Source organism: Mycetomoellerius zeteki, unplaced genomic scaffold, assembly GCF_001594055.1.
Source record: "Mycetomoellerius zeteki isolate Tzet28-1 unplaced genomic scaffold, Tzet1.0 scaffold102, whole genome shotgun sequence".
In the NCBI taxonomy this organism is placed as follows: Eukaryota; Metazoa; Arthropoda; class Insecta; order Hymenoptera; family Formicidae; genus Mycetomoellerius; species Mycetomoellerius zeteki.
Window position 1 is genome coordinate 2,136,053 of NW_017255933.1, and position 22,791 is coordinate 2,158,843.

Consider the following 22,791-nt stretch of genomic DNA (forward strand, 5'->3'; position numbering starts at 1 on the left):
AGATTATTATTTTGAAACCAATTAAAATTGCTAAAGAAATTCTATAATCATTTAGTCAGTACAATAGTTAGTAAAACACGTTGTAAACGGATACAGATGTATGTATCTTTCTTTTAATGACAAATAAAAATTTATAATGCATGTTCTGAAATTAACACGTACAATTTGTATGATCACTGGATGCTTCCGACCGCAATCGTGGACGTCTTTGTTTAAACGGATAATTTACGACATCTACAGATTATACGTAATTAGCATTATATGTACTTTCACATTCTCGCAAATAATGGACATTGTCATGAATGTTGATAATCCTAACGACTTCACTAATAATTTGAATATGATGTTAAATATGTCGGCTTCGTGTTATAAGTTTTATATCGTCTCTTCAAGTTATAAAAACATCGTTGCATTGATTAATTATCTTACTGAAGAACCATTTAAACCGTTAGATTTGGGTGAAATAAAAATTCGACGACAATATGATAAAATAATACGGTAAATATATTTTAAGAATACATTAAAATAAAAACTATATTAAAATAAAGCCTAATTACTAATATTACTATCACAACGTAATTAATACTCCGTGATAAAGAATAAAAATGAAATCATTCTTAAATACTTTATATAGAAACTTATGTGTACTAAAAACAACATAGATGTAACAACCTCTTCAGTTGCTTTCTAGAAACAATACTTTGCGGTACGCGATCATGATTCTGACAGCATGGACATTTATGACTTTGATGTCGTTGCTCACGAACTTCAGACACAGGAAGTTAACATACAGAGGATGGATACCGTACGATTATTCATCTTATATAAAATTTTGTCTTACATATAGTCAACAATTATTAAGCACGTTCCACGGTGCTTCCATAAATATTGCTGGCGATACTCTCCTGTGCGGGCTTTTAATGCACATATGCTGTCAGATTGAGATCTTGGAATATCGTCTAAAAAAACATTTGTGTGATCAATTTAGTCTGGGCTATTGCATACGCCACCACAACCGAATTTTTGAGTTAGTATCAAACACACATATTAATGATGGAAAGTTATATATTTATTTTATTCAATGTTACTTTTATGTGTTAGTTATTTGAACAAAATTGTGATAGAAGTATTATATTTTTTGTATCATTTTTATTTATTGCAAAGAAAAAAATATTATAGTTCTTATGTTATTCATCTAAAATAATTAAATAAGTTATAAATTTTTTAAATGTATAACCTACTTTGATAATCAACTTATTATTACTGATTTTAGATATTTACCCGTTATCGTACTTATTGCAGATATTTTTTACTAATATTTAAATTAATATTTTATTAATATCTCATTTGGTTCATTTTACATATATTTTATAATTTTTCATAATTTCCTATTGCGACAATCCATTTAAAAAACAGTTATAGCGGTCAAGTTTTATTAATTTAGAATATAATAATATCACAATACTTTAAAAATGAACTTGATTGCAGATTTGCGCAGATGGTGAATACAAGATTTACACAAATAATTGGATTTCAGTTTATGGCAAGTACAATGGTAACATGTTTTAATTTGTATCAACTGACTAAGTCAACTTTGAATGTAGATCATTTTGCGCTGATAATGTACACGTGTGCCACGCTAATACAAATTTTTGTTTATTGTTGGTTTGGAAACAAAGTCAAATTAAAGGTATCTTTATAATAAAACATGTTGTTGAATATTACAAATAATATATTAAACATTTTCTTCTGTAGAGTTTGCATTTAACAGACAGTATTTTTCAAATGGAGTGGCCAGTTGTAGAAAATAGTGTTAAAAAAGACATCTTAATAATTATGAAGCGTGCAATGATACCGATTGAAATTACTACTATACATATTCTGATTATAAATTTGGATTCCTTCGTAGCGGTCAGTGTAAAAATTTATTTTAATGCGTTAATCTTAAAATAATTAAAATAGTAAAGATATATTAAATAAAATTGTATTGTTGTTTATTTAATTACATTTAGTTTAAATAGTAAAAATTATTCCTATAATTATAGTAGGGTAGCGCGGGGCTATTTGAGTATAGAGGCAAGTTGGTCAAATACAAATATCTAAATAACCAAAATATATGTATATAGATATGTCTATGCTTGCGTAATGTAGCACAAAGACAGAGATTACTGTACCTTAATACAATAATCTGTGTCTGGCTGTCAACAGCCATATACGTGCGCTTTTTCGTTTTTGTATATCAAAAGTAAAATTATTAGGTGAGTATTCTTTTTGGTCTACATGGTAATTAAAGCGATTGATTATAACCAAATGTGTTTTTTGGATATAAGTTATTATCGTATTTTTTAACTTTAATGTTTAAGTTGCTATTTTAGTGACAGTTTTTCAGTTATAAAAAGTATTTCAGTCAACACCGATATGGGATTTATTGGGCCAGTATCTCATAACTAACTTTATAAACTCAGCTGCTTAAATAAAATCTGTCTTTATCAATGCTTTTTATTCCATGTTAACGATTGACGAAACATATATTTTACGTTTAATTATTATTATAAGATTTTAGTTTTTCTAATTTTGTTAATTAAAGAATTTAAAAAGAAAGAATATTACAAATTATTATATTTAAGATGCAAATAATAAAAATTTGATTACTTTACAAATAATCCTTTCATGTTTTTAATAATATATAACCTCATTAAACGATTATCTTCACGGCTCAACTTATTATTCGAGGATGCTCAACATGTCCCATAGATGGAGCATATTGGTCCTCTTTGTATCCTTGTAATTAACGTAATTGTTTTTCTTATTTACGAGCTATATTAAGGATTTATAAGTACTTAATTATTGAGCCAGATGTGTGTGTGTGTGTGTGTGTGTGTGTGTGTGTGAACATGCAATGTTTTAAAGCATTTACCATTAACTATCGTAATTGTGTGAAGATTTATAATAATTTAAAGAAAAAATGTCACAGCTAGCCCCGCTCTATTTTACTTATAAAATTTCGTAAATTTTTGTATATAAATAATTGCATTGGCGAATTTATAAGTATAAACATTTTTATAATAGTCTGAAGTATTTTTATCATTTTAGTTGCTTAAAACATCATACTCTGTTTATAATCTATTGGTACGAATCCAAGAATAGTAAAAGTGCAGAAGTAGAGGATTTTCGGAATACCACTTCGTTTTGTTGAAATAACTCAATAGATATTCATGTACCATTAGTACTTTTGATATAAATTTGTTAGTCATAGAATGGTATCAATTATAGGTAAAAGTTTTTCGAGAATATAAAACGTAATTTACAAAAAATTGAAGATAAAGGAAGGTCGTGATTATGGAATAAAAGGGGAATATGAAACAGTAATACTATTAATAGCATAGATTATAACTTTATGCATCTGATACATACATACATTTTGATACCAAATTTAGTTTAACTGTTGTATCATTTGGAAACCTCAAGGTTAAATTACCTCCAAATTAAATTACAAATTTAATATCAATATACTTTTCAAAATTTAGTAAACAGTACACACTTGTAAAACTGTTTACACTTGTATCTACAAAACTGAACAGTGCAGTAAACATCAATGACCATTGGCCACTATATAATACTTAAGCAAACTGTGAAGAAGTAATTTTGACAGTCGTCAAATATACAGCTCAAACTATACAAAATATTGTGTTATTCTATAACCGCCCATCAATTCCATAACCGCCTCCTTTCTTTTATAAAAGAGTAAACTTAATTTAATATATAAACATATAATTGTAACAAAATTATAATAAGATAATTATTGTGAAATGATGATATCAATGTTAAATATTTATTGTTTGTAACTGTAATTTAAAAAAAATATATGAATATGTATATTTATCACTTTCATTTTCAGTATACTTTTATGTACCAAAGGACATACAAGATACAAAATCTGTGTTCGATATAAGCGATGACTCTATTACACAATATAATATTCTTTTTTTATTTTAATATAATAAATAAATCTTATTACTTACGCGCGCCGTGCGATCGGTGGATTGTACATTCGGCAACAGTAAGCCGGCCGGACGCTTTTATTCGCTTATATTTAAACGTTAATATCTCTTTAACTAGTCATCAAATGACATTATATGTAAGAGTTATAGGCTGATATTCACAGTTGATTCTTATATTTAAGACTGTCTTAAATATAGTCTTAAGTCCCAAACCAATCAAAGCCGATATCATTTTATTAGATGAATTGATAAAATGTTGCAGTTACGCTAATTACAAATAAGCATACATTAATACCTACGCTTTTCTTTGCATATGTCATCGAAAATTCTCATAAATATCGTTTTAATTGCTACGATAAGTATCGTATATAAAAGGCTTAATATCGTAGAAATTATTAAATCACTATTGAACTAACTTTTATAATTCACTTTCTCCCCGATGTTTATATTCTGCTATGAATAGAAATCGAAATATAGTACGTGATGTCACATGTCAAGCACTGGATAGTAACAGTAATAAAAAAAACATTTTTGATAAAAAATACAAGAAACGACGCATGAATATTTCATAGGGACAACTTACATCTGGTGTTCTATATTGATGAACCTTCAAAAGCTACATTGCCTTTTATCTCGTGGAAACGTTATTTACCCCATCGCGTGACAAATATTGTAGCTTACCTATATCTTGACTCATGAAAATAATATTCCGCGCCGCTGCAAAATCGGTATTACGGTAATAATAGAGACACATAAAAAGGGGTGTGGTGAACGGGTACTCTACAATATCATAAAGTAGTGTTGCGAGGCTATAGACGTTCTGGATGTACGTCTTGTAAAATTCGTCTATTGCTATTTGGAGCGTGAATATGATGTAACCATACACTTTTTCACGAACTATTCAAATAGTATTATTTGTCAAGATATTTTTAATGTGATATGCCAAGTGAGAATTGATCAATTTGTAAGTACAGCAAATAATATGAATTTATAAGTTTCATATTAAAAAATGGAATTGTATAATTATATTGTGTTTTATAAATATGGCTTTCATATATTTTATATATCAAAATCTTCTGGTTTATTTAAAAATAACTTATTAGTAGAAATGTTTTTACATGTACAATGTCAATGACATTAAACTCTTAAGTAATTCAATTTTGAAGTCCATTTAAGTGAAGTTAAGCTTTATATTAAATATGTCAGAAAAAAATATTTTATTTTTTATTTTTTATTTTAAATTTATATGATATTGGACGTATAAATAGATATAAATATAGATATAATACTGTGAGTAATTCATGTATAGGCAAAATTAAATTTTAAAAGGTTTGAATGATCGTGCTGCAGTTTACACTTATACTCTGCGCAGTCAGCGGATGCTGGCAGCCGCTTACATGGACGTCGCTATTTAAATATATGATGTATAACAGTTATAGAATATTGTTAATTTGTGTGTTATGTACATTTACAATATCGCAAGTTATGAATATTATACTAAATATTAACAACTTTGGCGAAATAAGTGATAATATATATATGACGTTGACGGTATTCATCGCGACTTATAAAATAACTACAATGTGGATAATCAAGGAACATGTCATAACGATAATCAATGTTATTACGGAGGAGCCTTTCAAACCGTCGGAATTATGCGAAGTAATAATTCGACAAAAACATGACAAAACGATAAAGTAAGTATTATTCTCGAATATTATACAAGTAAATTCATCATCGTCTTAATTTAGTAATCAATTTCTAAATAATCAAAATATTTTAATTTTCCATTATTGCATTGCGTTAGTAAATACGTTATAGTAATATGGAATATATAAATATTTTATCTAAATTATTTATTTTTAAGACAATGTACATACACTATTAAAAATTTCATGTAATTTTTATACTTTTAATATACACAATTTGGACTTAATTTCATGACGTTACATTAAATTTAATGTATTTATAATTTATTATTTATAACTGAAAAGTATATGTATATGTATTTGTGTATATGTATATGAAATTTTATGTGTTTTTCATGAAAATTTATTAAATTTAATATACACGTTCATTACATTTAAATAACTACTGTAACTTAATTTTCAGTTATATCAATCATTACTCTTAATTTGGTTCATAACCACGAGCTTCATTTACATGTAAGGGAAGTCCGTGGTCACATTTCTAATAGTGTATATAGTGTTTAGCACAATATGATCATATTCTGAACATAATTAATTAATGCTTCAATTATTACAAGCATTCCTCCAATGCTTATAAATCATCAATATCCCACAAACAATACAGATGTAAACAGTAATATAATTTAAAACAGTAATATAAGGAAAATGTAGCAATAAGAATATAATCAAGTAAACTTTTCAAAAACAAATGGATGTTACAATTTTTAAGCTAAGTCTTAGAACATTTTCATAAGAAATACATTTTATAGGAAATACGCAGTATGGTGTTATGGCCTCATCCAAGTAACAGTCATATGCATAATTTTAAATGCTATCTTTATGGATTTTATTGAAGGAAACTTAACATACAAAGCATGGGTGCCATTCGACTACACATCATCTATTATATTTTTGTTGGTATTTACTCACCAAATGATAGGTATGTCAATCTGTGCGGCTGTAAACCTTGCCTGTGATTGCTTGTTATCCGGACTCCTGCAGGAGATCTGCTGTCAGTTCGAGATTCTGGAATACCGGTTGACGAAAATTTTACATGAAAAACATATTCTTCGCGATTGTGTACGTCACCACAATCGTATATATGAGTTAGTTTCTAAAACCACTCTGTTATTTCAAAAATTTGCAATGTAATCACTTTGCACAAAATTGTATGTTTGTACATGCGTGTTCTTCCGAAATTTTCATTTTAAAATAATTCAGAAATTATTAAATCGTTTATCTAACAAAGAATGTCATGAGAGATATTTGATGAGATTGATAAATAATTTTAAAGGTTTCAGACACATTAAAATTTTTCATTTAATCGTAGATACGCTCATATAATAAATCGCAGGTTTGCGAAAATAATTGCTCTCCAATTCGCAGTAAGCATGCTAGTGGTGTGTGCTAATTTATATAAATTAGCTGCTATTTCTCTCCTGATGATGAATGGAAGTCTTGTTACACTGTTACTGTATACGGCCTGCATGTTATCACAGATCTTCCTCTATTGTTGGTTTGGAAATGAACTCAAATTAAAAGTACATAATTTATCAACATATATTATGATTTTATAGTTATATATATAAAAAAATAAATTATTTTTTATTCTTTTGTATTCTTTTTCTTTTATAACTATTAGAATTTTAGAGTATAAAGATTAAAAATTGTCAAAAAATAAAAGAAATATTAATACATAATACATGATTCATTATTTTTAATAATACGCAATATTTGAAACGTTTACTTACAGAGTACCGGAGTAGCAAACAGCATATATAATATGAAGTGGCAGGAGCTGGATAACGAAAGTACAAAATCTCTCCTGTTAATCATGAGACGTTCGATGATTCCCATTGAATTTAATAGCGTGATTGTCATTACATTAAATCTTGACTCGTTTGTAGCTGTCAGTATTAGTTGATAATAAAAATACGTTTAATTTTTTTTATAAATGTTTTAAATAATATAGAGTGCATTAAAAATTTTTTTACAGTTACTTAAAGCATCGTATTCGGCTTACAATATATTAAAACGCGCTCAGTAAGGTTGATAAACGGAAATTGTTTTCGTTCATATTCCACGAATCGACGTACAAGGTATGTTAAAGATAAATTATATACATATTAGTTAATATCAACGATATGTTTATATCAATGATATAAACATATCATTGATATTATTTAAATTATTTTTACACAATATATGAAGTGTTTGCGGAAGACTTTATACACGTATTTTATTTGTAGTGTGTAAGAAAAAATATTAAAATGTACTTACAATGACAAACAAAATTAAAATAACATTTCAAGGAATTTATATTAATAGTAAAAATACATATTATATCCAAATGAATAATGTTATGAACTTTTCCGCTATTTTTATTACGCAATTTCTATTATTTCTCTTTGGATTATAAATATTCATTTAGGTTACATTACTGTTGATTGATATTTTATTGTAATAAATAATATTGTCACTGAAAATGCTTGCAAATAAATATATTATAATAAAAATATTTTATAATTACTGTTAATAACTACTAACATCTTCAGTTTTTTCAACATTAAAAAGTTAAAGCTGTTTCTCTACTCGTATATTCCATAGAAGATCTATCTAGATAAATGCTGTTTGAAATAACTGATAACCATAGAATATACAAAGAAAGCATAAATACATTTTCTTTATAATTTTTTATTTAAAATCTGAAAAAATATACAAAAGATATTTCATTTTCTAAATTTTTTAAGTTTATATTAAAGTTATCTCTTTTTTTTTAATGGTGCACTATATTTTCAATTTAGTACTATAAAAGCACAAAAAAGACAAATTCAATAGTCTCTTCGAATTGACTCTGAATATGCTTCAATTTAATTCAAATGGTTTTTAAAAATCATTCAATACTGTTTCTTATATATAGTACAAGGCATTGTAGCTTCTATTCTGGCATTAATTTATCAATATATAGTCTTACAAATGCGTTCCTCGAATGTATTATTCCGTCGGTCTTTGATTTCGACTTTTGGCCCACTCTGTATATCTATAATATATAGATTTATCATAATTTTATCTAAGAGTTCTTCAAAATTATCGGTCTTTATGACATAGACTGAATGATGTTTAACAATAATGTAAAGAAAAGGATCATTAAGAAAATCTTAGTGATTATCATTCGTTTACAATACCAATCAAATTTATTGGCGCAGACATTTTGCTAGTAAATCTCAGCACTTTCGTAACGATTTGTATGAGAAACTTATTTTTTCTGTATAGTAAATAAACAATTCATTAAGTTTGATATTAATTCTACGTTTAGATTCTTAAAACATCATATTCGATTTTTAATGTATTGATGTGTTCGCAGAAATAGTGACATAGAACAAGATTAAAAAGTGTTATTAACAATAAATATATATTAAATTTATATTATTGACACATCGCTAGTGATAGCAATTAGATAATTAAGGTCAATAACAAATTTTCAAGATCAAATATTATAAAATTGTCAAGAAATATTAAATAATAGTTAATTATATTAGTAGAAGAATGTGTGCACGCGCGATAGAATAAATCAAAATATAGGTAATTTTCAAAAATGTTTATCTATAATATAAAAGTATATAAATATAACCTTACTTATTTTCTATTGTTTCTTTTGCCATAAATATAATATAAATAGAACAAAATGCGAACTGGTCTTTGTGCCAACAAGCCTCGAAACCCCTGCAATTTATGCAATGTTTTATTTTTGTATTTTCCTTGATGTTATATATATATACCATGATGGTATACATATAATTGAATGAATTGATAATTAAGATGTCGTTACAATTAATGTTAAGCATGTATTAACATTCACACTTTTTGCACATTGAAAATTTTCGTACAATATTGTTTTAATTGTTGCTATAACTATCAACATATTATAAAAAGAGTTTTCGTAGAAGATATTACGTCACTGTTAAATTAGCTTCTATAATTCACTGCTTCTCCGACATTTATGTTTCACTGGCCATCACAAATAAAAATCGATATGTAAAATATAATGACATGTGAAGCACGTGATAACATGTGAAGCACTGACTAGTGACAGTAATAAAGAAGTATTTTTTTATCAATGTACATACAATAAGTGACGCATGCATACTTCATAGCAGCAACTTATACTTGATATTTTATATTGATGAATTTTCGAAGTAAATCTACATCTCTACTTTGCCTTCTACCTCATGGAAATGTTATTTATAAAATTTATTCCATCACATGAAAGAATTGTAGTTTATCTATATGTTGTCTCATGGAAATACGTAATATTCCGCACCGTTGCAAGATCGGTATTACGATAATAATAGAGACAGATAAAAAAGGTTTGACGCACGATCAGTATTGTGTATTGTCAGAGAACATAAGTGTCGCGAGGCTATAGACATTCCGGGTGTATCTCGCTCTCTCGTACAATTTATTCATTCTATTTGACACGTGAATATGATTTAGTTATATAATTTTTTCCATTAATTTTTCCACAATTAAATAATATCAATTACTTTTTAAGATATTTATAATAATACTTTTAATGTGATGTTAAGTAATTGATTGTGAGAATTAATCACTTTGTAAGTATAACAAATATTGTAAATTTATACTTTAAAAAATGGAATTGTGGAATTATATATTATGTTTATTTTTAAATTATGGTCTTCTTAGATTTTTATAATAAAATCATTCGATTTATTTAGAAATATTAAAAGAAATTTTTTTACTTAATGTCTTACATTACACGTTTAAATTAAGAGTAGAGGACAAATCAGAAGGAAAAAAATGCCAATTTCTTTCATGAATTTTTTTACGAAAACTGTTTACCTACTTTAAAACAGAGTTTTGGTCAATATCCTATATATTTGTGAGTTGTGCCAGCGCTCTTTGTTAATATTTTTAATTAAAAGTTTTACGCTGATGTACGTGTATTGGTTAAAATCCTGTTTGAAATTAACTGTTTAAAATTAACAGTTTTCACAAAAAAAATTCGGAAAAAATAGGTTTATCTATTTGATCTTTCTGAGTGTATACCTTTCTTTTAAGTAATTCAATTTTGAAGTCTATTTAAGTGAAGTTAAACTTTATATTTAAAAAATGTCAAGAAAAAAAATTTTATTTGATATATATGTATACAGAAAGTGTTACACACACACACACACACACACACACACACGCGCGCGCGCGCGCGCGCGTGCGCGCGTACTATATGTACATACGTTTATATAACACTTTCTTTTTTAATCTTATACTTCTTTTTATTTTACATGTATAATATTGAAATTATGAGTAGACATAACACTGTTATAGTAATTAATGTGTAGGCAAGATTAAATTAAAAAAAATTCCAATGGCCGTGCTGCAGTTTACACTTGTACTTTGTGCGGTCTGCGGATGCTGGCAACCGCTTACATGGATATCGCAGTCAAAATATATAATGTATAACAGTTATAGAATATTGCTGATTTGCATAACAAGTGCATTTACAATATCGCAAATTATGAACATTGTACTAAATATTAACAACTTTGATGAAATAAGCGATAATATATATATGACGTTAACGATATTCGTCGCGACTTATAAAATAGTTACTATGTGGATAATTAAAGAACATGTCGTAATGATAGTCAATGTTCTTACGGAGGAACCTTTTAAACCATCGGAATCATGCGAAGTAATAATTCGACAAAAATATGATAAAACAATAAGGTAAGTATTATTTTTGAATTATACAAGCATAAATTGCAACAGTCATAATTCAATAATCAAGTTTATGTTATAATTAATAATAATTTCTGAATAATCAGAATGTTTTAGCTCCATCAATGCATTATAACAATACTTCAGAATGTAACCATATTTATATACTTTATTTAATTAACACAATTATAATACAATGTACATAGTATGGGAGACTTGCTGAATGCGTATTGATATGTAATATAAGTAACATTTAGTAACAAAAGTATGGAATAAATGAGAAATTAAAGTAATTATTGCATAATGAGGTCGACCTCACAGATTTCAATGATTTTGACATGTTAAAAATAAGGAGTCATGGCCCTGAGTGACCTCCAACAAGTTTTGAACATCCCTCGTTAAAAATTAATAACAAAATAAGTTACATAAATGGAACACAATTTTTGCAATTTCGTAAAGACTTGTCATGCAAAGCGAGGTCCACTCCACGCTTTCCCTGTCTAGAAGGGTCCGACTTTTCACATAAAGCAGGATCCACCTCACAGTCCCATGCATATTGAAATATGCATCGTATGTTTCAAAACGACATAACAAATTAATATGTTAAAAATTTAAATATGTAATAATAAACAATGCAATTTTTAACAAACAAGCTGCAATTTTTAATGTTCATTTGCATATATAAATCAGTATTAAATGGAACATATTATATAATAAAAAATTGCTTCAAGTAGTATACATTCGGCGACTCTCCCTTATATTATTTATATCCATATATTATGTTTAACATAATTTGATCATTTTCCGAATATAATTATTTTAATGCTCCATTACAAGCAGTCTTCCGAATTATATTAATATTATTATATTATTTATTTCATGTTCGTAAGATATTGATAATTTAGAAGCAGAATGCTTCTAATTTATCAATGTGTCACAAACTTAAATATAAATAGTAATATATATATATATGTAATTCGAAAAAATATAACAATGTGAGTAATATATAAGTAAACGCTTCGAGAACAAATGGACATAACAATTTTTCGTAGCCGTCAGAATATTTTCATAAAAAATATATTTTATAGGAAATACGCATTGTGGTATTATAGCCTTGTGCAAGCAACGGTCATATGTATAATTTTAAATGCTATCTTCATGGATTTTATGAAAGGAAATTTGACATTCAAAGCATGGATACCATTTGACTACACATCACCAATTATATTTTTTTTCGTATTCACTCACCAAATAATAGGTATGTCAATCTGTGCGACTGTAAACGTTGCCTGTGATAGCCTGATATCCGGATTCTTGCAAGAGATTTGCTGTCAGCTTGAGATTCTGGAATATCGGTTGACGAAAATTTCATATGACCAACATATTCTCTATAACTGCATTCGTCACCACGACCGTATATATGAGTTAGTTTTTAAAATAATTTTGTTATTTTTAAAATATTTGAAATATAATCATTACACGCAAAAGTGTCTATTTGTACGTTCTCTTCTGCGAAATTCTCATCTCAAAGTAGTTCGAAAATTATTAAACTGTTTATTTCATAAAAAGTGTTATGAAAGATGTTCGATGAGATTGATGGCTTTAAAGTTACATATAGACTAAAATTCTTTTTCTTTCTTTATTTAATGTTAGATACGCGCATATAATAAATCACATGTTTGCGAAGATAATTGCTCTCCAGTTCGCAGTAAGCATGTTAGTGGTGTGTGCTAATTTATACAAATTGGCTTCTATTTCTATCGTAATGAACAATGGAAGCCTTGTTACACTGATAATGTACACGGCCTGCATGTTATCACAGATCTTCCTCTATTGTTGGTTTGGAAATGAACTTAAATTAAAAGTATATAATTTATATAAGTACACATATGATCCTACATATAGATATAAAAAATAAATTATATTTCTCGTTTATCACTATTAGAACTTTAAAGAAATAAATATAAAAAAATTGAAAAAAGAAAAAGAAATATTATTACGCAACACGTGATATATCTTTTTTAATGAGCAATATTTACATATAGAGCATTGGAGTAGCAAACAGCATATATAACATGAAGTGGCCTGATAACAAGAACAAAAAAGCCCTGCTACTAATCATGAGACGCTCAATGATTCCTATTGAATTTAATAGCGCGGTTATTATCACATTGAATCTTGATTCATTTGTGTCTGTCAGTATTAGTTGATAAAAATGAATTTATATTTTATTATAAACGCTTCAAGTAATATTAAATACTTAAATCTTTTTACAGTTACTGAAATCATCGTATTCAGCTTACAATCTATTGAAGCACTCTCTACAAGATTAATCGGCATTGTTATCGTTTATACTTCATAAAGTGATGTACAAGGTATGTTAAAAAATCAGTTAAAAATAAATATATTAACATATTGTTGATATATAAATTATTAGGTTATTTTTAAAGAATATATCAAATTTTTGCGGAAAACTTATATTAGCATGTAATTTGATTTGTCGTATAAGAAAAGATAATAATATATGTGCTTAGGACGAGAAACAAAATTAAAATGATATTATTGGACAAGAAATTTATATTAACAATAGATATATTCAAATTATAAACATTGTTATAAGAATTACAAACTTTTGTGATATTTCTATTATTCAATTTCTATTATTCCTTCTTGGACTACAAATATTTATAGTCTGCATTAAAATTGTTTATTGATGCTTTATTATAATAAATAATATTGTAGCTAAAAATAATATGAGTGCAAGTAAATACATTATAATAGAAAAATTTATTCTAAGAATTAAAGATATTTTCTTACCCGTGTATGCATATATAAACGAAGAGTAAATGTAAAGTCAACATTAAACGAAGCACGTGATGATATTTCGACATGTGACAGCCAGTCGTAGACGCTAAGACAAAAAGTGTATTAGTCCCTAACCGGACGAACAAACTATCAACATTAAAATTTCATTGCTATGAGCTATAGCCAACGATTCACTATGCAACAACCAAGATATTCAAACAGGTAGTAAAATATTTTGTAATATACCATGGGTGAACTATATTAAAGGAAACGTAATCGTGAAAATATAGAAGACAAATAATACATCTTACTGGGGACAATTCAAAGAATTTATTCTTTCGTATATTCTGTCTGTCTTTTCTATCTCGTCTTCATAAAAATATTCATAGACACTTATACAATTGTCTAATAAAGCATATATCTCGAAACAATCTCGTGTCTTATTTCATGAAAATATTATTTCTCAAGAATGTTGCGTTACTAGTTCCGTATTATAATAATAATAACAGGAGTATAGATACATGTGTGTGGGACGAGAAGAAATATCAGAATTAGAAAATAATATCAAGAGATACGGATAAACATTTATACATTGTAGTTTAAGGAGATAAAAACGAAGTTTTAATCAAATAATGTTCTCAAGAATTACCTGAGCAGTTTATGTTAATTTTAATAATGTGATAGACAGTTGAAATAAACGCAAGTAGTACAAGTTAATCAGGAAATCTTTGTAAGTGCATATAAAAATAAGGTTTTAAAATTAATTTCAAAGAATTTTTTAACTTCCTTAAATTAGTATATTAGAATCATTCTTAATATTTTGTTCCTCTATCCTTATAAAAAAAGGAAACATTTCAACCATGATAAGCAATAACGTAAATGTTAACTGCAAATTGTATAGGCTAATTTGCATTAAAAGGAAGCTCAAATGCTGAAATTTTCACTCATGCTCTGCGCATTCGCTGGATGCTGGCAACCGATTACATGGACATCGCTGTTTAAACATATAATTTATAAGACTTATGCAATATTTCTGATCTCCTCATTAAATTTATTTTTGATTTCTCAATTTATAAACATTACATTAAATGTCGGCAACTCTGATGAATTTACCGATGCTTTATACATGATGTTGACGATATTCGTAGCAGGCTACAAACAGATTTATATGTGGGTAGACCGTAAGAATTTCATGATAATAATAAATGTTCTTAATGAGAAACCTTTTGCGACATATGAAACACATGAAGTAATGATTCAAGAAAAATTTGAGAAATTAATACAGTAAGTGTCATTATAAAATTGTGTAATTAAATGCATTAAATCCTCAATAAATTTCTAGGCAGCAATATCTTGCCTTGCGTTTTTAGATATTTTATATAGTAATTATAACATTATAGTAATTACAGCGCATCTACTTATGTTACATAATAATGTGTATAGTTTTAAAAAAGCAGCTTTTTTTAAATTGCTGGAAAAAAACTGGAAAAATTTCGGTTTTTTTTTCGAAAAATTTTGGTTTTATTTTATTAAATTTTTCCAAAACACATTTAAATTTTTTGTAGAATTATGAATATTTTTACATTTGTAAATACCTACAGATAAGAACTATTATAAGTATATACTGCAATAAATATAAAAAAAACGAATTAATCTCGCGGAATTGATGTAATAACAAATTTTATAATTATTTTACAGGAACAATATGAGGAGGTATTTAATCATCGTCTTGATGTCAATCTCATCTATAATAACGATGTCTGTCTCCACGGACTTTATGAAAAGAAACTTGACGTATAAGGCATGGATACCATTTGACTACTCCTCTCCCGTTATGTATTTTGTTGTATATATTCACCAATTAATGGCTATGTCAACCTCTGGTATAGTAAATGTTGCTTATGACAGCTTATTTTGTGGATTCTTACTGCACATCTGCTGTCAATTTGAAATTCTGGAGTATCGACTGACAAAACTCACACATGATCAAAATAGTCTGCGCGACTGTGTTTGTCATCACAACCGTATCTCTGAGTTAGTTCACATTTAAGACAAAAGTTTCTTTCAGTTCTTCTTCTAATTAAAAAACTTGGATTGCACGCAAAATATAGATGGTTTAAACAATTATTATTTATTTCTTAAATAGACAAATAATTGAAACAATAAATAAATGAAGATCTTAAACTAGTTTCTTTATAATAATTAGAAAGATAAATAATTTTTTATTTATAAAAGATCTCAAGATTTTTTGGACAAAAATGAAATAAAGAAATATAAATATTATAGTTAATAAAGTTTTCAATTCTTCAACAAACTTCAAGTGGAATTTGATTAAAAAAGAAAGATTAAAAAGATATTTTCGCAAAGATTAAATATTTATTAAATAAAATAGTGCATATAAAATTTTCATTGAAGGTAAATAAATTCTGAGATAGAAGATCTGTAAAAAAAAGGAGCAGGGGGAATAGTAAAATATTGTTACTAAATATTCTGTATTAAACGAACAATTAAAATTAAGTAACATAAATCTTATAATTTGTAAATAATTAAAAAAATATGTTTGTGTAAGAATATTAAAATGTTACTGAAAATTTTTAATCTAATCACAGATATGCATATACGGTGAATAATATGTTCGCGAAAATAATTGCTATCCAGTTTGCTGTGAGCATGTTGGTAGTGTGCTCGAATTTGTATCGAATAGCTATGGCGACCAATTACGTTAGTTTCATTCCACTGATAATGTATACGAGTGCTATTTTAGTGCAGATTTTCATCTACTGCTGGTTTGGAAATGAAATCAAGTTAAAAGTACATCTTATTCAAATTAATTCTATTTATATACACTGAATATTGTTTAAAATAAATTAATTGCGGTGCTAAATGCAAAATAAATACGTAACTGAGATTATCAGAAAAAATATAACACTTCTTACTATAATGTTATATAAAACATGCATTTTTATTTGTAGAGCCTTCAATTGATAAATAATATTTATGATATAGAATGGCTGGCGCTTAGCAATAGTAACAAAAAAATTCTCTTATTAATGATGAAGCGCGCAATGACTCCTATCGAATTTACCAGCGGGTACATAATCACGATGAATCTTGAGTCGTTTGTAGCTGTTAGTATCAGACATTTAAAATGGATATTATTATTAAATTTTACAATTATTTTTAATAATTTTTAATATATAAATTTTTTACAGTTGCTTAAGATGTCATATTCGGTTTTCAATTTGCTGCATCAAACGAATGAATAGTAACATGCTTAATAGGAATTGTTATTGTTCTTATTAATTTTTACAAAATTATATAAAAAGAATATTGAAATGTAGAAATAAATATTAAGTATTAGTATCAATAAAATGATCTTTTATCTATAGATTTATACAATTTTATCAAGAGTTTTTATTACTTCTTCAACAGTTATAACACATAAAACAATTATTTAAGTATTTTTTGGAGAAGTAAAAAATATTGATTAAAATATTTTATCAATAATTAAAAAAAAGTTGTGTTAATGTTGAATATATAAATAAACAATAAAATTAAAAATACGAAAGGCTCTCCAAATAAATTAAACGATTAGATACGTGATGTAAAGGAATGTGAGCCGACATCAGTTATTCGTGTGTAATCCAAAATGTGATACAATTTTATTACAATTAATTAAATTTCTTTTGAATCAATTATTTTAGTAGAATTTTTTGAACATGGATTGTTTATATATTCAATAAAATATAACAGACGACTTTTTGAAGATTCAAACAGCGACAATAGTTTAACGATGTTTTGACGATTGAGCGTTTTTTACTTTAATTTGACATCACATGAAATTATCTTTAAACACATATTTTCTACACTGAAGAGGATCCAATACCAGGGTTGAAACGTCTGTATCACATTTTTTTAATATATACATTTTGGATTACACACGAACAACTAGTGTCTGCTCATATTTGGCAATTCCTTTACATCACATATCTAATCGTTTAATATATAAATAAAATCATTATAAGCAATTTCATTATGTGCGTGTGTGTGTATTTTACTTTTTCTTTATTATACAGATATTCCATATAGGGTTTTACAATCGGTCCAATGCTGATCCAATACTGGCTAAATACTGGCTGATAACTTGAGCCCAGTACTGGCAGATGGTACTGGCCCAGTCATTTTAGCCAATCATTTGCCAGTGATGGCCCAGTATTGGCTGACAGCACTTTGGCCGTCATTTAACAGCCAGTCATTTGCCAATGATAGCCTAGTACTGGTTGACAGAACCTAATTCATCAGTTGACAGTCATAGCGTTGGCTATGTGTTAGTTTCATTGTTGTAACTACTGGCGATCTTATATGGAACGTTTTACGTTATACTATTAATTTTTATTTTGGACAGCATTGTATCTTAACATCCGATATAACCAACAATTAACATTATATGTATATAAGCTATACACTCGTCAGCAGAAAGGTTGTGACACTTTTTTCAATGGACTTTGGAACTCAATCTTGCTTGTAAAGCGATTGAATGTAATTGGATAGACCCTTAAGTAAGAACCAATCACGCGATGAGCAAGCCATCGATTCCGAAACCCATCGAAAAAAAATTGTTGCAACTTTTCTGCTGCCGAGTGTACACATACATATTTATCAATAATTAATTTTAATTCATTTTATGCTAGAGGAAGGTCACCGATACTGACATATGTCTCTTAAAGCGACATCTCCTTATTTCTTAGAAACTAACCTTATTGATACTAATAAAAACATAATTTGTTTAGCTAATTAAAGAAGTACAAACTCATAATTCATATATTTGTGGCTTTTTCTATACCAAATCAGCTAAAAACAAATTCTATGAATCCGAGAAGAAAATTCTTACGGTGTTCTTTTGCAAATTGTGTAATTAAAATAATAGTGACTGTATTATTGATAATATTATGTCATTTTGAATGTTTATAGTTTCATAAATTAGTTTTCTTTACAGAATAGGATATATCTTTATTTATAGAACAGGAATATTGCCATTATTGCCTACTATGTCGGTTTTGGAGCCCATTTTGTCAGACGCTCATTTTTGCATAACTTATGAAAAACTTAATTATTACAAAATTGCAAACAGTATTTTAAAAACTGCTTATACTATCTGATAGAAGACACTTTTTAGTTTGTATTTATGTTTTTGAAGTTGTATTTTTACCTTTTGTTTAAGAAATATTGTCTAAAAACAAAATGGTTTGTCGGCATCGGTGACCTTCCTCTTATTTATTTTATATATATAGTATATATTATTATATAAAATATATAAGTAGATATAATAATATATATTATTTTTTATATAGATACTTTAATTTATTTTATACTATTAATTTATGTATACGTACGTAAAAAATTTAAAGGTTAAAATTCTGTCTTATCTCATTTACATTCGCGATGTAGGAGAGAATAAATGTAGGAATCACAATATAGAAATAACGTTATAACACATCATACACTTATAAACTACACCTTCTTATAGGAGCTTGCGTGACAAGACTAAAAGATATAGCTATATTCCCCTTTCATTGTCTTCATCTTTGCTCAGAATAAAAAAGAAGATTTAAGAACAGGATAACGAAAACGTAATAAATGTAAAACTAAATATATGAACTATCATCAGTATTAAGATTTTATAAAAGTAAATTGCAACTAATGATTCGTTAACTGATGTTCAAAATGATATGTTTAAAATTGTAGACAACACAGTGGAAAGTAATCAATACAATATTTTGATGGAACAATATATAACAAAGAATTTATATTGAAGTATTCTGCAAATAGTTAATGACTAATAATTTATTGATTAGTCAAAGAATTTATTTCTCTTCATATATCAATTTTCCTTCTTCAGTTTTGCTGTCTTTATGGAAATAGTAGTATATTATACAATTTCTAATAGAACATATATCAAAAGAATCCCGCATTTTAACTCGTGAAGATATTTCGAAGGATATCATCGAAGGTTGCATGTATGGATATTACAATAATAACAGCAGAGATACATACGGAGAATACGTAATGAATAGTATCATTATCAGAAAGTCGCGAGACATTCTATAGACATTCCAAGTTTTTTTTTTTCAAATCTTATCTATTTTCGTTTAAGACGCAACAAGAGCTTAGATAATGCTTTTAAAAATTATATAAATAGTTTAAATTAATTTAAAAGTGAAATATTGAATAAACGTAAGTAATTCATGATGCAAAAAGATCTTTATATAAAAAAGTAAATACGTTGTAAAAATATTATATACATATCTTAACATAAAATAATTAAATTTTATTGAGCTGTTTCAAATTAATATATTTTTTATTAACTTATAATAATAAGTTATCTCTATAAATATAAATTCCTTTCATCAAAATTTAATCAGATCAAAATCTTAATCAAAATTTAATAATGTTAATTTTTTATATTAAATGTCTTTAATTAAGCTACACAAAGTAATATTATACTATAGAAAATATATTTACAAAATGAATAAAATATATTTCAATTAGAATTTTATTAAGCAAATTAAAAAAAGTAAAATTTTTATTTCTTTTATATTCTTTTTTAACGTTTTTAATAAATTTATTTTATAATAGTATATGACCTTTATCTTTGAAGAGAAATGTTTCTATATAATGTTAAAAAATAATTAATAAATATTAATAGCAATTGGTGTAAGCAAAATTGCATTAAAGAGGTTCAAATGCGAGTGCTGAAATTTACACTCCTAGTCTGCGCATTTGCTGGATGCTGGCAACCGGTTTCATGGACATCATTATTTAAACATATAATTTATAAAACATACGCAATGTTTCTTGTCTCTTCATTATATATATTTTCGATATCTCAATTTATGAATATTGTACTGAACGTGGAAAACTCTGATGAGTTCACTGATTCTTTATACATGATGTTGACCGTATTCGTCGCAGGCTATAAACAAGTTTATATGTGGATAGATCGCAAAAATGTTATGGTGATAATCAACGTTCTGAATGAAAAACCTTTTGCAGCATGTGAAACACAAGAATTGAAGATTCAACAGAAATTTGAGAGAATGATACAGTAAGTATCATTAATTTCATGCAAATAAAAAAATTTCTTAATATTATTCTTCAATAAAATATTTTCTAAATAACAAAATATCTGTTATACGTCCTTTACTTCAAAGTAATAAAAATAATGCAGTTATATTGTATTCATATTTTACTAACAATTTATACAAATGGATAGAAATAGAAATAGATTTATACAAATAGATATGTAATATGTAATAGAATTTCACTTTTCCAAAAGTTATGATTACTATACCTTCATATAAATGAAAAAAATATTTGTATACTTAATAAATAAAAAAAGAGCTTAGGAAAAAATATTATACAGTAATAAAATAATAGTAGAATTAAATAAAGAATTAGTTTAAATAATTTTTATGATCATTTTATAGGAATAGCACGTTACGATATTTGATTCTCATTATGGCGACAATTATATCAATAGTTTTAACGTCTGTTTTTACGGAACTCTCAAATAGAAATTTGACATATAAAGCATGGGTGCCGTTTAACTATTCGTATCCTGCCTTATACTTTCTTGTTTATACTCACCAGTTGATAGGCATGGCAACCTCTGGTATAGTAAATGTTGCTTGTGAGAGCGTCATTTGCGGTCTTTTATTGCACATCTGTTGCCAACTTGAAATTTTGGAGTATCGATTGACAAAAATGGCCCATGGTGAAGAGGTTCTGCGTGATTGTGTTTCTCATCACAACCGTATCTTTGAGTTGGTTCCTTATGTAATTATGTTACTCTTTGAAAAATTTGAATTATATGTAATACAAAGTTCCGTTTTCATAAGAATCGTTCTTTAAATAATACAAAAATAATTGAAACATATAAATAAGGTACAAATAAAGCGTTCTAAACAATGTCTTAATTTTTATATATAGATTTTATTTAAAATTAATTTTATTGAATTAATTTGATTCTTTCTTTCTTATTAAAAATTGAATTAATTTGATTCTTTCTTTCTTATTAAAAATCTCAAAGGTAAAAACTTAATGTATATCTATCTTGATTATTTATTATTAAATAGTAATGAAAATTTAATTTATGTATAACTTTAAAGACTACTTGCATAAAACTAAACCTCATATTTAATTATAGATATGCATACACAATAAATAATATGTTTGCGAAAATAATTGGTCTCCAGTTTGCAGTAAGCATGTTAGTGGTATGCTCGAATTTATATCGAATAGCAATGGCGACAGATTATGTGACATTTGTTTCATTGATGATGTATACAGGTGCCATATTGACACAAATTTTCATCTATTGTTGGTTTGGAAACGAAGTTAAAGCAAAAGTATATATTTTTCTAAAATAAATTAACATGCATTTTATATATAGTATATATATATATATACAGGGTGACCCATTTTAATCTATCACCCCAAATATTTCCGTTTCCTTGCATTTTATAAGAAAATGTTTCAGACAAAAGTTATATGGTTTCAAG

At 26.8% G+C, this 22,791-nt stretch overlaps 1 protein-coding gene across 1 annotated transcript in view; it reads left to right on the top strand.

The window, feature by feature from the left end:
* Positions 1–136: 136 nt before the first annotated feature.
* The window catches only part of LOC108731879 (uncharacterized), a 23,675-nt gene continuing 1,020 nt past the window's right edge, over positions 137–22,791 (top strand). The window contains exons 1-11 of the mRNA XM_018462432.1: positions 137–498; positions 692–1,027; positions 1,489–1,690; positions 1,756–1,915; positions 5,485–5,698; positions 6,460–6,795; positions 7,020–7,230; positions 7,443–7,602; positions 7,789–7,813; positions 16,840–17,041; positions 17,203–17,358. Of these exons, the coding sequence (XP_018317934.1) occupies positions 137–498; positions 692–1,027; positions 1,489–1,690; positions 1,756–1,915; positions 5,485–5,698; positions 6,460–6,795; positions 7,020–7,230; positions 7,443–7,602; positions 7,789–7,813; positions 16,840–17,041; positions 17,203–17,358 (2,364 nt within the window). The remainder of the gene's footprint in view (positions 499–691; positions 1,028–1,488; positions 1,691–1,755; positions 1,916–5,484; positions 5,699–6,459; positions 6,796–7,019; positions 7,231–7,442; positions 7,603–7,788; positions 7,814–16,839; positions 17,042–17,202; positions 17,359–22,791) is intronic.